We start from the raw sequence: 18,337 nt of genomic DNA on the forward strand, positions 1-18,337 counted from the left end.
GTGATTACACTCTCATCACCCTCTCTGTGCTTGTGATTTTGTAGGTTACAGCGTCTGACCCAGATAAGGATGCTGACCAGGAGGCCCTGCGTTACTCTCTCCATGGCCAAGGTGCAGAGAGTGAATTCGTAATTGATGAGGTCACAGGCAAGATCTACGCCCAGCGGACCCTGGACCGCGAGGAGCGCGCCGTGTGGCGTTTCGTCGTCTTGGCAACAGACGAGGGCGGTGAAGGCCTGACGGGCTTCACAGATGTCATCATCAATGTGTGGGACATCAATGACAATGCGCCCGTCTTCACCTGTGCCCCCAGCTGCCACGGGGAGGTGGCCGAGAACTCCGTAGTGGGGACATCTGTGATGGAGATGACAGCCACCGACCTGGACGACTCAGCTGTCGGGCAGAACGCTGTGCTCTCTTACAGGATTATGGGCAGTTTAGATGCCACTAACATCGAGGTGGGAGGAGTGCCTACCTTCTCAGAAATGTTCACTATCAACCCCACCACAGGGACAATCACTGTTGCCATGGGCGGTCTGGACAGAGAGCAGGTTGAGACCTACCTCCTCGTCGTGGAGGCCAGAGATGGGGGAGGAATGACAGGAACTGGAACTGCCACCATTCAAATCAAGGATGTGAACGATCATGCTCCAAGATTCACTGATCACTCCTGCCTGGCAAGGATCTCTGAGAATGCAGAGCCTAATGCAGAGGTGGGTCAGAAGGGGTTTCCCTGTTGATGAGGCATCATTTCATGAGCTTATTCCACAGAAGCCATATTATTTATTTATTTATTTTAAATGACCTCTGCAAATATATACATAGCAGTTGATTATGGATAATGCCATACTTCAGCATCCAACATTTGCCAAAAAGAAAACACACAACAGAGTAATACCAAAAACATCAAAGGAAGTACAATTCAGCAGTCTGCATTAAACCCAGGAAAGTCTCCTATTTACAGCAGTTGTAGCACCTATCAGTAGAAGATTCCAGTTAGGACACAAAACCTTTTAAGGTACCTTGCCTTTGACTTTGAATGTGGTTTCTTAGATACAGTATCAGAATCAGAATTACTTTGTTCTGTGTGTCTTGCAAGATTTGCAAGAATATCTAGCTTTCCAAAAATAAGTTTAACTATAAAACTTGCAACTTGCATTGTAAAAATTAAACACTTTTTGGTATCTTCACAAATCTGAATACACATTAAATCTCCTCTAAGGGATATTTTTCACGTTTTCATTATAATGTGAGAGCCCAACTCTCTGCTTACTATAACCTCACTGTTTTAGTTCTCAAAGTCATACATATACTGTAAGGTTGTCTCCTAGAAAATATGTAAACAAGCCAGCACTACACTACCTGCTCTGCACATAGTGGCAGAGAGCCCAAGTAAACCAGTGACTGGCATAAAAATTCAAACATCTGTCAAGCTACAGATACCCATATGTTCTTATAGAAAAAAATAAAAAAACGAGCCAGTTTCACAAGACTAGACTAGACTTTGACTATATGGCTTAGATCAAACTAATAATCAGACTTCAGACCAATGTCTAAATTAATCCGTTGCACAAAGCTGTTTAGTTATTTACTAGCTTAAGTGGGACTAATTTGCTGTGAATTCATGGTAAATTGAGACTTTTTTTAAAGCTGAAAATCATTGCTGACTGAGCAAGCACATCAAACTGCATGAATTAAGAGAGCTGGATATGGTACCGCCACTCAGCTGTGCTGCCAATTTGTCCCACTAGCCACTCTTGTTAAAAAAGTCCCCTGCGGCCTAAAAAGCATTTTCCCCATAGAAGACCATTATCAAAGAGACGTCTGTAAAATTATTGACAGGGCACCTGGAGCTGCAAAAAAGGTCAATTATTGCCCTTTGTTCTTTGCATTTTTAAACCCTGAACGTTTTATATTCGTAAAATATTTCCAGAGTCCACCTGTGTTTTAAAGTGCGTGATGTCATCCCGTTGTAAAGTCCATGGGCCAAGCGGGAGAAACTCTAACGCGCATATGCAATGGTATGCAAACGCAACAAACAAAGTAGGAAGCCACACAACGTTTTCCGGCTTATGGGCACCATCTTTGAGTCCAGTATCCAGCTCTTATGATACATCTGTGGTCAAACTGCTCAGCTCCCTTTGCTTCAGCAGAAAATGTTTGCCTTCTGGAAGAATTCAACAGTTACACGGACATTTTACTGGGGAAATAATTCTTAGCTAGCCTGGGTGTAGGGGGGCTAACTTTTCTTTTTAAAATAAGTCATTCTTTATTTTTGTGAAACTGTCTAACTTGCATTAGACTAATCTAACAGAAAGAATGAGGCTGACCTAACACTGCAGACCAGTCTAAAATATACATGTTGCTCTATGTCTGCTGGTTGTGTAACTAGGCTGTCTTTTCGGCCCGCATTTTAAAAAGGCACATCATCTACCTTTGGAATATGTTGTCCTGTATGTTCACACAATTCTACTCTGCACCTTCTGGACAACATGTTCCCATTTATAGAACTTGTAGAATATTTATAGAATGAATCTGGAGCATGATATTGTCATAATAAAAGCTGTTGGCAACCAGAATTGTCTGCACTAATGTATCAGAAATGTAAGAAGGGAAATGAGATAGAGCTTATATACTTTATTATCTCTTGTTCTAAGGTCCTGGAGCTTGCTGCAGAGGACAGAGACACTGGAGAAAATGCCCAGCTGACCTTTAGTGTTGTGGCTGGAGACCAAGAGCAGAAGTTCTACATGGTCAGCCACAAGCAGGAGCAGCACGGCACCCTGAGGCTGAAGAAACGCCTGGACTATGAACGGCACAGCGAGCAGAGGTTCAACCTCACACTGAAGGTATGTGGAAGCTGTTCAAAAAGCCCTGTTCAACCACACAGTCTTTCACTATTGGAGATTACTTTGAGTCAGCTTCTGTACCATGTCTTTCTCTTATTAATGAGGTTTAATTTCACTTTTGCGGAAGGAACCTTCAGCGAAGGGTACGCAGCAGGTGTGAAGGGGATATAGAGTCAAGACTGACAGAAACCAGATGATGAACAGCACTTTGGTTCCTCATCTTGAAGTGTTGAAAACATGAAATGGATTTTAGTAGGCCTCTGAAGTTTGGGTACATTCACGTACAGTATGTTCCTGGAAAGTTTTTAGAATTGTTCAAACTGATGTTGAAAATAGAAAAAGTTATGGGAAATTCCGTAAGCATTGAAGTCAGAGTTATTTGTTTTTCTTCAGCACTCGTAAATCCCTCAAACCAACCTGTCAGCCCCTCCGTCAAAAGGCAAGACAAAGAATTTCAAGGTGAAGAGGATGCTATGAAGCCAGCCAAACAGAAGGTGTCATATGTCAGTTACAGACAGGAACTTTAAAGCTCCACAAAGCAACTTTTCATATTGGTGGCGGTGAGACGTAGCTGTTGGGAAAGATCCAGAAATTATATAAGGTGATATAGAGATCCGCTGCAGCACTCGTGCACACAATTGTGGAAGGTGTGATATTGCATTATAGCCAAAGGTGTAAAAGAATATCAAAAAATGATAACAGGGGGCTGATCTCTGTTCATGTTAGTTTGTTTTTTTGGATTTTTCACTCGTTCTTGGTAGAATGTTCCAACTGCTGACTATGCACATCAGAAATATTAGAGGCAAAGATTACAATTAATTACAATCACAATTACAGTAGGGTTCCCTGGAAAGATTGCAGCCTAGCCTGGCCTCATTAGATAAGATAAGATGCCTTTACATTTAAATCTTGCCTAAACTGCACTTGTATGACACTTCAGACTTCGTGTTTCAGGTTGAAGACCTTGACTTCTCCAGCCTTCTGCACTGTGTGGTGGAGGTGGAGGACTACAATGACCACGCTCCTGTCTTCATTCCACACTTCCTGTCTCTCGCCCCGCTACCTGAGGACGTCACCGTGGGAACCAGTGTGGCACGTTTGGTGGCCAGTGACTCTGATTCAGGACAGAACCGCGACATCACCTATAGTCTATCAGAGGACTCCGATCCTGAGGGGCTGTTCACCATCGACCAGTCCGGTGTACTCTCTGTGGCCAGGCCTCTGGATCGGGAGGGGATACCCCAGCATCACTTGGTTGTCATAGCAACCGATCACGGTGCTCCACCTCTCACGGGCAGTGCCACAGTCCAGCTGCCTCTGTTGGATGTGAATGATAACGGACCAGAGTTTGAGGCGACATATGCCCCGATAGTCTTTGAGAATGTGGCCGGACCACAGGTAGGCTTTTTAATTTTATTAACTTTATTAGTATTTTATTAATTTCTATTCATTGGTGATATGGATGAAAACATCCAACCAGAGCAAGTCACAACCCCTTATGCTCTCCCTCCTTGTTTAGGTAGTAAGGTTGAACCAAACGTCGACCCTCCTCCGAGCTGTGGACCATGACTCTCCAGAGAATGGCCCGCCCTTCCACTTCACTGTCCCCTCCGAGTATCGCCACAGCAATGACTTCTACCTCCAGGACAACCTAAATGGCACGGCGACACTAACTGCTCTGAGGACATTTGACCGCGAGCGCCAGAAGGAGTTCCTTATTCCTATTATCATGAGCGACAGTGGCCATCCAGCTAAAACAGTGACCAGCACCCTGACAGTGACCATCGGTGACCAAAATGACCACGCACATCTGGCGGGGGAGAAGAAGATTTTCATCAATAGTCACCGAGGTGAGAGGGTCATCTCAAAGACACAGAAATAGATTGAGAAAGTATTGAAGCTCTGGACTATATAGATACTAGGGCTGCACGATTGTGGCCAAAATGATAATCACGATTATCTTGATCAACATTGAGATCACAATTATTTATCACCATTATTCATTGATTTTAGGGACAAAATATTTTTTATACTTTGACATTCAAATAAACCGAGCACTGCTTTCACTTCCATGTCGTGCTACATTCCTGCTAATGTACAAATCTTTGCATCAAAATGAGACCGGTCCCTACTCACCGTGCATCTCCTGGAAGCAGAACATAAATAAAACTGACAGCTCCCCGAAAGCAAAGCCTAAACAAAGTGTGGAGATGGGTCGGGCTATGCGAGACTACCCCAAAAGTTGAACCAAAACATCTCCATCGCTCCCTGGTTGCTGGCTGTTAGTTTGGGAAGTGCTTGATTTGATATGCAGTTTTCTACGAGCAGGGCGCGCACTGTAAACGTTAGTGTCGCAGTCGATCGCCTTCATTTAATTGTGGGAAGCCAAAATCGGGATCGAGATTAATATCCGATTAATTGTGCAGCCCTGATAGGTACTAATAAATAAAGTTACTGTCTTCATCTACTTTTTCAAGCACATGTTGCTCTCAAAGGTAGTTTTCTATTTCTGTAGGTGAAGTTCACACTGCCAGTCAATTGATTCCTCGTCAGTGTGCAGTGATTAACACACAGACGCACACCTTTTTCACTGTGTTTTTCACCTCTGCCTCAACCCCCTCACTGTCACCACATTATCATTGTCCGCACGATCGGCGCTTAGTCAGGATCACTCCCATGGTGCTGTTCTAAGGGTCACAAAGGCAGGCCATTGCTCGCTTTGAAATGCTATTAATCACAGCCATAACGTTTATTCTTCCTCAGCATATTGCATGTCTGGTATAAGGCTTACAAACAAAACACATATACGAGAGCATCTGGCCCCAGATGACAGTGAATCTCTTTGTGTCACAAAAAAGTCTGCGCACCATTTTGCCAGGCTTGTATTCAATCCTGTGTTTTGTTCATCATTTGAGTCAGGTGTTATATTTCGCCAACTCTGCAAGATGAACAGGTATTTGCATCCCCTCCCACCAAATAATAAAATGCCTTGTTACTTCTCTGTCTGTCTCAATACATACCTTTTGTCCGTATTCTTACACCCAAATTAACTGGAAAAATAGCCACTTTTGCCATTGAAAGCCATGAATGCTAACAGATTGTTTTCAGTGGTGTCTAACTTTTCCCTCAGCGTCTGGCAAAGACAAACAAGGCTCAAATTTCACGTGTCAAGGTCTGCCTTTAAATTTTGAAGGGTACCCCCGGAATGATTTCCACACGGTTCAGAGAGTGAGGAGTCGAAGGAGAGGGAGTGAAAACGATAACAGGTCTCTCCACATGATTATAATCATTATGCATTCAAACAGCATTTCCTGTTAGACGTTTCCTCCTCCCTATGCCAACCACCTCCAACGTCACTTGGTTTATGTCACGATTTTCAAGGCTCTTCCTCTCGATGTATGGTATTACTGGTATTGCAGGCACACAACACATGCAGAACATACTTAAATGCCTGTACATGGAGAAACACCTTTTCTTACCCTGAAAGTTTTCCTGAATAAATGGAAGGCCAGAGTTGTACGCATCATTGTTTAAAATACGAAACTGATGAACTGATGTTTTGTTTTTGTTTTTCCCATTATTAGGCCGTATGCCAACTACGGTGCTTGGAAAGGTCTACTCCCCTGACCCCGACGACTGGGACAACAAGACCTACGTCTTTGAAGGACACGTGCCAAGGTAAATAATGTGACCCTTCATGAACCATTCATGCTGGATTCAGGGCATTTTGTTCCCTGAGTCAAGTTGCATTTCCCAGCTAATCTTGCAGCACACTTTGTTGTGATTGATTTAGACATTTAAATAATGCAAAACAACAACACCAGATGTTTGTTGCACTATGATTTATTCTGGAGACTTTTCTGCTAACAAAGTCCCTCACACTTTACAGAACTCAAACTGTCACCTTTTGATTTTTTTTGCTGGCTCGCAACAGCTTTTTTGGAAAATTTTTATTCAGTGTTTTATATTTTCATTTTATGCAATTTGATGACAGTAGACCTACTTTCTTGTTGGCAATGTGGTCAGCAATCAACTACCCAGGTGCATCCTTGATGTATTGATTAAGCTACAACCTCTTCATTAAATCGTGATAATTCTGTAATGTGTTGTTCAATTTCTTTTTTTTTCTCCATTAACCTGCCATCCTGTCCAATTTTCCTCCACAGGTTGATTCTAATTTCCTCATTCCCTACCCCACTTTCCTTGTTCTCCCGTCTATGCTAATGTTGTTGTGGTTTCCTGCTATTGGATGTGGAGGTTCTGGTCTGTTTCTGAAAATTGAGACTTGCCTCTGCCAAAAGTCCCAAGTCCCAAACATCACATACAGTGACACTCCAGCACCCCACGACAGCCTGTCTTCAACTTCCAAACTGAGCTGAACTCAAAATGACAAACGTTTCTCCCTTCTCTCTCAAAGTCAAAGTTCAGCTCATACAGAGGACTGGGTGCAATAAGAGGCATTAACATTTGATGACAGCTCTCATCTCGTGGTGTTTCAAACCGAAGTCGAGTTCAGAACACATTGTCTTTCACTGCTACTAAATGGAGCCTATCATACCTCCTTCTGGCCTGCTTTATATATTTCCGATTCAGTGTGTAAAATCAACCACAATCGCTGTTGTTCACAGTGAGTGTGTAGTGTTCAGTGTTTGGTGTTTCGGATCAAGAGGTTGTATTGTAGTTGTATCTACCGTGTTGCTTGGTTAAACAAACAGCACAGAAAGGACATTTGTATTGTGATTTAGAACATCAATGCATCGTATAGTAAAAGTTTTACTGCAAGTGCCCTACTCTGACTCGAATAGAGGTGGCCAATATTGTAAGTAATTGACATAAATGTCAATGAAATCATTAAATTGGGAAGTACCAAGTGGGAAAGCATTGGTGGTTTTGCTGGAGATGTAAAATTGTCTTCCAGTGAAACCTGGAATTAAGTGCTAGACTTAAGACGTAATCTACAGACCACAGCATATGCTGTAAAATGAGTTAATGTGGCCCTTGTCTCTACAAGGGGTTTATTATTTGATTTGCCAAGGTTCTGCCTTGGATTTCCTATGTAATTAAACTTGAATGAGCTCATTTACTGTACAAGGGGAGCATGGAGACAAGGAGCAAGTGAAATTGCTTCCTCGCATGTCTTTGTGCCTATTAGTCAGTCTCATTTTCCCCCTTGCCTCCCTCTCCCTAATGCACCGTCTCTGCTCACTTTCTATTATTGTCCCAGAGGGCAATTGGTTTACAGCAGAAAACAGAGTAAACACTAAAACACAGAATAAAACACAGAGTAAAACACATGGCTGAGGGGGATAAAAGAGTATTTATACCGGCCTGTCTTCATCTTGGACAATTGGAACAGGTCCTGCAGGCAAGTGGACTGGGGCTTTACTTGTATGTTGAGCCTTTATATCAAGTAGCTTGCACAGACACATCTGCTTCACTCATGTTAGATACACGTTTGGAGTAGAAGGTAATGCACATTATACCTTGTGTCCCGAAGAAAAAGCTGGATCCCGGTCCACAATGAACGTACTGGCTCACCTGTCAGGGCTCAATGCATTTCCATAAAAAAAGTTAGAGTTACATTATAGCAAAGTTTCGCTTTGTTCATATACTGCTGATTTGTGTTCGGAAAGTGTGTGGTGGCAAGCAGGCCCTAAGTTTGAAAGCAGACCGTGATGACACTGTAAACTGCAAAACCCTGTTGCCAGCTGAGAACATTGATGTTGAAAACTTGCAAAATCCCAGACTACCTTCAGCGACAACTTGAGAAGTCCCAAGCCGATCCTAATGATCAGTGTGGCGGATAGGGGTTTTATGGATTGGCTAAAATAAGGCTGGTCCCTTCCTGCCTGTACTCCACCGGGTTTTGTCCACCTGCAAGTGTCGCAGCGCTGCTCTCCTTTGGCTGGCATTTGATATTGATTGTATGATAATATTAGTTCTATGAACACAGGCATACAGTGGAGAAGAGGCCTCCAACATAGAACACATAATCACTGTTCAATTTCAATCCCCGTTAAGCCTTGTTAAAGGGCTGCATGCCCTGCTGTGACACCAACACTGGACATCCACGGCAGAGCTTATGTATATAATGAGTTGCTACCTGGTTCTGGTTGGCTCTGGCCCTATATCCAACAGGCGGGCTGGTTAGACTGAAAATTTCTATCCACTTAGCCGGTTACTATGCCAACCTTTGATGGGCAAATAACTGAAATTACTGGTCTCTGCAGACTCACTGAGTCGTTGGTAATAGCCTAATGACTAATCAGTACCTCGCCAGCTGTCAGTCTTATAGATTCAGCAGCTTGACCCTCTCAGGCTCCGAGCCATAGGAAAAGAGCTCAGGCTGGGCCACGCAGCTATCACAGAGTTCGCTCGTGGTGAAATTGTTGATGTTGCAGACGCACCAGCCAGTCTTGGATCCTCGTCACATTGTGATCCGCCCTGCCGGGGAGCTGCAGTAGCCAGGAGACAGGGCAGCAGCTTGAATAACCACAGTCATCCCGGAGCGCTTCAGTGTTGCTTGTTATTGGTAAATACTTCTCAAAGGGACTGTTGTGTGGAAAGTTGCTATTTAAATCACTGCATGAAAGTGGTGACTGCAGTGGTTGGTGACTTGTTTTGGCTTTCCGAACACTAAGCACTTTGTAACGGAAGTTTTGAAAGGTTTACATAAATAAGGTTATCATTATCAATATAAAATCTTATAGGCAAATCTTCACTGTGTTGATTCATGAGGGTGAGAGCTTGTGTCATTGAGAACAACGGCGTTCTAAATGGACTTTTGTTTTGAACTGGTGTGTTTGTTTGTTCTTTTCCTCAGTTACTTCATCCTGAACAAGCGCACAGGTTTCCTGATCATCAAGGAGAACGCCCCGCCCGGAACCTATCAGTTCCAGGTCTGTGTGTCTGATGGAGTTTGGCCGGATGCCGTCTCCACTGTCACAGTGCACGTGAGAGAGCTGCGAGACGAGGCCATCTACAACTCGGGGTCTCTTCGCCTGGCAGGTAAGACTGACACTACATAGACGTGCAAACACACACCCCTGTCTGTCTGCGTCTGGTCAAAATGTGGTCTCTGGTGTCACATGCGAATGTCCTCCTTGATCTTTCTCTGGCTGTCCACTGACTCCCGGTCAATGACCTTTGACTTCTTCCCAGTCGATGCTGTGCGTGGGTTTGGTCTGGTGTCTGGTGTTGGTTTGGTCTGGGCATTACAGTAGTGTATTACTTTTAGCAGTAACATAGTAATATAATGTGTTACTAATAGGATTTATTATTACATTTACGATGTCAAGTAACGCGTTACCACCCAAAATTAAATGTTTTTTCTAAGAATTCATCCGCACTGCGCCATTTCCGCCAGTAAAAATATCCCCTGAAAAGTTTCCTGTTGCTGAAATTGGATGGCTGCAGAGTCCGACTCTACGTTTTCGAACTGGCTATACTCCCATTACCTTCAGTTTATCAAAGAAAAGAGCAATTTTGTGTCTTGCAATGTCATCATAGGCTAAATGATAGAAGGGTCTAGGTCTTTTCTTTTTCATGTGACTGGCTTACAACCAAAAATATTTAGCCCCATCTCGTAATTTTTCAGACTTTGATCCTTTGCCGGCCTGCCCATCACTGTGTTCAGGGCTATTCGTTTATTTAAAAAGGTCTAGGCTACTTAATAGTTCTATACATCACACTTATATAAGCCGGCTTCATTAGGCTACACAATATTGGCCACCACTGGATATGTAATGAACTTTTATTACCCGCTATGAAACAACATGACCCTCTTCTTTTTTGTAATGCCTAGTAGTACTTCTGCGGTTATTTTGGTGAAAGTAACGCAAATGTAGTGTAATCAGTAACGCATTACTCTACACAGACAGTAATATTGTAAAGTAAACGTATTACCTTCAAATGAAAGTAACTAGTAATAAGTGATATATTACATTTTGAGAGTCTGAGTCCCCCACAGCTGTCGAGGGAGGTGTTATACACCACTCCAGTTTGCAGATGACGTCGGCTGCTTGTTATCATGTGACTGAAGTTGTATACTTAGTTGTAACTGAGATAACTCAGTTGCCATAACTTGATCTGTGAAAACCCGGTCCGCTGAGGAAGACCTCGAGGTGTGGTTGAAAGCTTCAGAAAAAGCTAGTCAGCTGACCTTGAGTTAACATTTTTGGTCAAATAACTGTTTATTAACAATATTATGATATATTTATAATATACAAGACATCAGTCCACCACTCTTTTACCAATGTCTGTACATTTTTAAAAGATTGCGCTTTCAACAGCACTCATAGTGGATTAAGTGAAGACCAGATATGTACGCAGAATGCCGTTAATGGCAATTAAGTTAAAGTTCCGACCATTCTACAGGAGTGTAACTTCCTCTGAAAATGACCTTTCTCCCTATAAAGACTGACCATGTAAAATATGTATGACACTCCCTGGTCCCCCCAAATCTGTCCTTGACTTAATTTCCAGTTCAGCTTTGGGCTGTTTCAAGTGGCACTCCTCTGAGTTATTTTGACATTCCACTCAAGTGCTTGACCCCTTGGATTATGGCCTTCCAAGCGGATTGGCCTGTGGCATTCACGCTATTACAGCAAAAGGTAGGACCCACAATGACACCAATTTGTGATTAGCTGATGAAATTCAATGTTGCCTACAAACTTAAACTGTGCTGAACGGAGTACTGCTGACAAGGGAGCGGTGGCGAATGTGGTCATTATTCACAGACTTTTCTCCAGTCATAGAAAATTAATGAGCACTGATTACTGTTTGCTCTAGCTGTTTGCAGTGTTTCAAAGGACTGTCGCACTCTCAGTTAAAGATGTTTCCTTAGCAAAAGATTACACCCATTATTAATCCCTCTCCCCTGACTCATGGGATCTCAGCTGTCGTTGGCGCGCACACAGAAAAGCCTGTTTCTATTACTTATGCTGGCAAAATAATTAGTCGATTTTGCTCAGCCAGCACATTCTCCTCACATGTTGAGCAGCATCCATCATTACCTGAGGTACAGCACATCGGCTGTCTGTTCAGAATTAAATTTGCTTTAGAGAAATGGGACATGGCTGAAGGATTTTTATGATTTCAGAGATATTGAAATAGAAGCAGAGGGGGGGGGGGGGGGGGGGGGAGTAGAGGGAGAGAAAGAATGAAAGAAAAGGATGGAAGGGAGAGTCAAGGCTCACATAAGTAGATAAAAGGATTTGCTCCTCATTCTGAAAACAGGACTGAGGTAAATTAATGTGCACCAAACCCAGAGACAATACGGTGGAGAACAGCTGGTGCCCACATTTCAATATTTGGGTAAGGGAAATGAATCCATTCACAAAATGTAGACCAGCAAATGTGTGTTTAAGATTGACTGCTCTCGATGTTGTTATTTATTTTTGCGATTGACATTTTTCGTCCATTTAATTTACAATATGGGAAACCATCGGCTGTCGTCTGACAATGGTTTTGCCTCTTGGGGTGACAGCCAATGTTCGGGCCTCTGGTGTAGCCAGCGGACATCCAGACGATGGATATCCGGGCCAAGACTTCCTCCTCCTGTGCGCCGGGCATTCAAATTGTCATCAGAGCTAATAAAAATCGAATCTCAAGGGTTCCGAGATTGATAAAAAGCTAAATTGTCATGACTTTTGGTTTCACGCAGGAAACGAACGAACAGTCTCCTGGGTGACTGTTCCATCCATCCCAGTGTCCGGCCTACGTGGACTTTGTCAATCTTTATACTACTTCACCGGACTTCCTCGTTCGTTGTAATTACTACGATTTTTAAATGGCCACATTGTCGTCAAAGTGGCTGTTGGCTGCAGAGTGTATTTATTTAATCGGCCCTGGTTTTAATAGGGACTTAAAGTGAGAGCTAGAGTGCACTGGTGTCGGCTGCTGCTGTGAATCCACTGACAAAATCACTCACGCTTTCAACCTGCAGTTCAGCAATGAACAAATTCGCCAAAAATGTAAGTTTGAGGTTCCAAAACAAAATGTAATATCAAGGATTAATGACTTTGAGATCACCCTGAGGAGTAGGCAAGGTACCAAATCTGTGGTGTGTGTGTGTGTGTGTTTGTGTGTGTGTGTGTGTGTGTGTGTGTGTGTGTGTGGAGGATATGTAACAGAAGCCATTTCCAGGATTTTATTTTTCCATGTGGAGCTTTGGAGTAAACAGTCTCATTGATTCTCAGTCTTGGGGATTATGAAAATATTCTACTTATAGCATTACTTACACCCTCCTTGACATTCTAAATCCCATTTCAAGAACAAATGTGGAATGCAATAAGGACGCTCAAAGAAAGCACTAGTTAAATCTGCCTTGCTGAGATTAAGGCTCCCACCCTCCCTCACTCTCCCTCCCTCCCTCTCTCTCTCTCTCTATATCGATGGAAAGGTAAAAAAAAAATGTGATAAACAAAAAGTCCTTGAAATGTCCACATAACACTAGCTGAGAGTGAAATGCACAGAGCTCAGGGGGGAAAGCCCAATCAGAGGCGCATGGTCAGTACATACGCGGCATACAGCAGGCCCATGTGGTTCGTGTTACATGATGAAGGGAGAAGGACTTTATAAACTGCTCCTGCCAAGAGGTTGTCCTTTCACAGAAGATGCAGTGCTGAGAATAATTCTCTATCTCTCTCCTCACATCAGTCTGCCCTCTAAGGTACGTGCAATGCAAGGATCAATACACATAAATTGGGAAAATATCTTGTCCCCTGTGGATGTCAGTCTAGGATAAAAAAGCAAGTATGCAATCCTCATTGCCTTGTTTTTCTGTTTAATTGTCTTTGTGTGTTTAATAAACCAGACCCATAGGATGAGCACTGAATTATGCCTGCAGCCAGTGATTATTTTCATTGCCAATCAGAGGGGCACCCCACCCCGATGTTATACATTACTGGTCATGAGGAATACTACCCAGCTGGCGGAAACTCCTGGGGGAGCTTTCAAAGGTTTCAGGAAATAACCCAGTTTACACACTCTTAAATTAAATAGCTTGACTTGTCTAACCAACTGTCCAGAGCTCAAAGATTGTCACTTTACAGTGAGTAAAAAAAAAAAAAAGCAAATCATTGTATTTGAGAAGCAGGAACTAGCAAATACTTGGCATTTTTGAATAATGTTACATTGATAGCGTAGATTGTCGTTAATTATTTTCTTCCGATAGGTCAGTTGGGTGAGCAGCTCCCTGCAGCCTTTGCGGTCAGTTCCAACCCCCTGGATCTGTTGGTGTATTGGCTTAAACTAAAGTCACCCTACTCGTCTCATTCAGGGCAAACAAGTGCGTTTCCCCACTGTTCCCACCAGCTGTTCCTTTCATCACTGAGGAGTGGGGGCCTGAAAGAAAAGTGGCTTAAAACCACGGCATCGCAGACGAAGCATTTGTCGGTTCTCCACAAGCAGAAACCAGAGTAAAGCACTGACGGGGGGGGGGGGGTTTAGGAGAAAACAATCTACCTTGAGTACAGTCAAGGTAGGACAGATTTATGTTTCAGCTGAGTGCTATCTGTATAGTACCGCACACAGTGATGCTAACTGCATGTGTTTTGGCCTCATTAGCTACCTGTGTTGTCTTTCTTATTGTAAAATACATATTTGCTATCAATATTTTTTTGCCCTGCCTTTAAATAATCAACACGTTACGGCTCAAGTCAAAGTGTATTCCTCCAGTACAATTTTAAGGGAAGTGACAGCAGTTGTCTGTCAGTGAAAAGACAATACTGTAACATCTGCTCATCTTCTATTTCTCTTCTGCAGAAGCATGTTGCTGAATGTTTGGTTCCTTTCCAAAATGCTTCAAGGTTGGGTTCAATTCTTCAAAGCTTAAAAAAAACAAAAAACAAATCCCAAATTGATCAACTGGGTCTAGAGAGCACCTTTAAAAACGGCTACGCTGTCTTTCGGTCAAGACTTTAACGCACAACAAACTGACAACAAACTCATAACAGCACACTACTACATGAGAAAGGGTATTTATCCCTAGCTTTGCGCCTATTTGTGTGAAATCACAAGCCCACAGGCGGGAGTGCATCTGTGCGCTTTTCGCCTCGACACCCAACTCAAATGAACCCACTGGGAAGGAGAAAGCGGTGGTGAATTGTGAGGTTGGATCAAAGCCAGGTGCAAAGGCTGCCACTCTGTGTTAGGAGTTACTACCCTCTCCCCCCCCAAGCCCTCGTCCCTCCTGACTGTCTCTCTGTCTTCCTGTATCCTTGTTTCTCCCGCTGGAATGAGTGATGGGAGCTGACATTAGCCTCGATCCCTCACGCTGTATCCGCTGAGCCCGTTCTGAGCCCCCTGTCTTGTCTCTTAATGCCTAGGCTCTGTCTCCCTCTACGCACCCACAAACCTAATCACCCTGCCCAGCCCTTTTTACGTGTGTGTGTGTGTGTGTGTGTGTGTATTCTTGTCATTCTGTGAGAACCAGTTTGAGTTTGGAATGTTGATTATGAAGACATTTTTGTGACGTAGGGCGGTTTCTGGTAGTCCATCTTAAAACAAGACTCATGTGCCCACATGTGCAATATGATTCTCTTGTCCATGTAAGAGATGGGAGGGGGGATGCTGCAGTCCTTGTAAGTTAGTCTTTTTTTTTTTTTTTTTGCACAAAATTCCACATTTATGTGACTATCTCTCCACAGCAGCTCAGAAAGGAACCAGATGAAATGGGGAAAAAAGGGAATTTCAGATTGGAAAAAAAAAAAAATGAGACCAGAAATTGACCCAAGAGTTGGCTATATTTTTGCTTTATGTCTTCCTTTGCTAACCGTAAGCTAATTAGTCTAATACTACACATTGCCTACGCCCTGTCTGTCTTCCACTTTGTTAATCTACTTGCAATACATGACGTGCCTGGATGCAAATGATTGGCACAGTCAGACAAAGAGAGAAAATGATTTACATATATGATTATCTTAAAATAATCAAACCCGGCCCGAGCCTGAAGGTTGATGAAAAATATAATCCGCTGTGAAATATTTTCGACTGTGACAAGACAGAGAGTCAGGGCCAGTTCCAAGCCAATGCGTGTGGGAACAATTCATGTTTAATTATCCCCGTCCAGTCCTGCAGTTCTGCTACCCAAACAGCCCAAACTCAACCCGTCAAACATCAACCACTCCTGCAGAACGCAGTTAGAACACAATCAGGACTGTCAACACACAAAGTTAAGCACATCATCGCAAAAGGCCGACTAAAGGATGAAAAGCTCCCTCCATTTCTCACTTTCTGTTCTCTCAGACGTGCTGAGGAGTATCGGACGCAACTCAGTGGAGTGTTGTGCAAATGTGCCTGTGTGTGTGTGTGTGTGTGTGTGTGTGTGTGTGTGTGACTAAAGCCCAGTGCAATCTGAGGGAACCATCTATTATACATGGATTCTTTTGATGTTGTCTTGTTTCAGTGGGAAAACAAAACAAAACACACATCGGTCTGTGGTTATTTATCCATCAGCGTGCGATCCCCTCTCTGTTAGAGAATGTTGATGTCGTGTTCTTCATCATGAAGCATACAGCAATATTCTATCAACAGAATGTAATGGGTATGTACGCCCTCCGTTCCTGCCTGGGTCTTTCCACTTAGAAAAGGGAGGGGGGGGAGGGCGGTTGGTCTTTGGCGCCACCACTTCGGTCAACATTTTTACATTTATCCTCAGAGGATGAAGCCTCTAGCGCCATTGGAAACACATTAAAACCACTAGATTAGAAAACAACCAACGCATTATGGGCCACATGCTATTACTAAGATTAATAAGATTAAGATTATCTTTCCAGCCGGTGTTCCGCATCACGGCTTTCTCTTCAACACACAGGCTCATCTTTCGGTCTCTCTTTCCCTCTCATGAATTCCCACACACTTTAGCGCTACCTCTCTCCTGTGCGTTATTGCACATATATATAGACACATATATATATATATGTCTATATATAGTCTTCCTTCAAACCTATAAACTCCATGAGCTTTGCCATCGCCCTTTTAGGAGGCTTTCCCTTTTTCTTCCTGTTGCTGTGTCTACTGCTGGTCGACTCTCAGGTCTGGATTGTCACAGCCATCGAACAAGTCTGAAATGATCAGGGGTGTGTGGAAATGGTCAGGGAGGTGAAAATCTTACCTGTAAACTGCTCGCATTTTGTGCGGAACATTGAGACTAAACATGGACCCAGGCCAGAGTCTCTGGAGAGGCAAAATGAGGTTTTTATAATATGGGCCAAGCTTGTTTCTGTCTTTTTGTCTGATCTCAGCCATGACACATCAGACCTGTTCATCTCGACAAAGGCCAACGGTCAGTAGATGAAACCTAAAGCTGATCTTGTTTTTGTACTTATTCTCGTGGACAGAACTGTCAGATGTGACATGCCAAACCACAGGTGCTTAACTGGTGTTGAGAAATAACACAAAAGCAGAATTTCTTTCTTCCTCAAGAGCCTGCTGCTGAGTATGATTAGCAATTGAATGGCAAATTCTCAAGAGTGTAATTACCTTTAACTGGCACACTTAGGTATTGAAGCCCAACTCCCAATAACTACCTTCACCTGCAAGCACACATACTCCCACACACACACACACACACACACTCAGGAAAGCAGACATACAAACACAAAATAACCTTCCTAACAAAAGATTTTGTCAGATAAAGTGAGCCATTTTCAATCATCTATCATCACAGCTCCAGTCTTGAGTGTTCTGGACTATTTTTTTTTAGTTCAGCACTTGGGCCCCAGTTTGAAAATAATTGGATTTATCCTTGAGCAGGGGTGGAAATAATGAGGCCTCTTCTATACAGTCTATGATTCCAAATGTGTGTGTGTATGTGTGTGTGTGTGTGTGTTCCTCAGACATCACAGCAAAGGAGTTCATAGAACTGAGAGGGAAGCAGCGGAGCCGCTACGAGCTGCTGGTGGACTTCCTGTCTGAGATGCTCTCTGTTCCACCTGATGATGTCAACATCTTTAGCCTAATGGACGTGAAGGAGCGAATGCTGGATGTCCGCTTTGCGGTGCACGGTGGCCCCTCCTTCCTCCAGCCTGAGAAAATGCACGGTTATCTGGCCGCCCACAAACAAAAGGTAGGTCGTCGTTCTTTAGCCTTTTTTTAACCACATCGACACTTAAGGTAGACACAACAAATCCCTGACAACCCGATTGTTTTGTTGGCTGATCTGTGAGCGTTCCCATTCCAGCACTCGATTGATTGACAACACAGCCTCTTGAGTGATTTATTAAACATAATCTGACCAACTGCGCACCAGTGAGTAGGTGTACTGCAAAAGGCAGTGGATAAGTCGAGCCACAGAGAAATCCTGCATCGGCGAGGGGCAACGTTCCAACAGGGCTGTGCTGTCTCTCTGCTTTTACACTTGCTGGTTGCAGGCAGCAGTTTTGCTTCTGGCAATGTTTTGTCTGAAGCCTGTGTTAAATTCCAACAAATCGAATATGTCAGTCAAAATGTGGGATATTGTCTCTATTTGCTGGACGCAGGACTGA

General features: G+C 43.3%; 1 protein-coding gene across 1 annotated transcript in view; it reads left to right on the top strand.

Annotated features, from left to right (window-relative positions):
* LOC139283424 (neural-cadherin) overlaps window positions 1–18,337 on the top strand; it is a 263,675-nt gene that overhangs the window by 152,600 nt on the left and 92,738 nt on the right. The window contains exons 19-25 of the mRNA XM_070903433.1: window positions 45–713; window positions 2,658–2,849; window positions 3,804–4,247; window positions 4,369–4,699; window positions 6,434–6,527; window positions 9,673–9,857; window positions 17,690–17,919. Of these exons, the coding sequence (XP_070759534.1) occupies window positions 45–713; window positions 2,658–2,849; window positions 3,804–4,247; window positions 4,369–4,699; window positions 6,434–6,527; window positions 9,673–9,857; window positions 17,690–17,919 (2,145 nt within the window). The remainder of the gene's footprint in view (window positions 1–44; window positions 714–2,657; window positions 2,850–3,803; window positions 4,248–4,368; window positions 4,700–6,433; window positions 6,528–9,672; window positions 9,858–17,689; window positions 17,920–18,337) is intronic.

This window comes from Enoplosus armatus, chromosome 1, assembly GCF_043641665.1.
Source record: "Enoplosus armatus isolate fEnoArm2 chromosome 1, fEnoArm2.hap1, whole genome shotgun sequence".
Lineage (NCBI taxonomy): Eukaryota > Metazoa > Chordata > Actinopteri > Centrarchiformes > Enoplosidae > Enoplosus > Enoplosus armatus.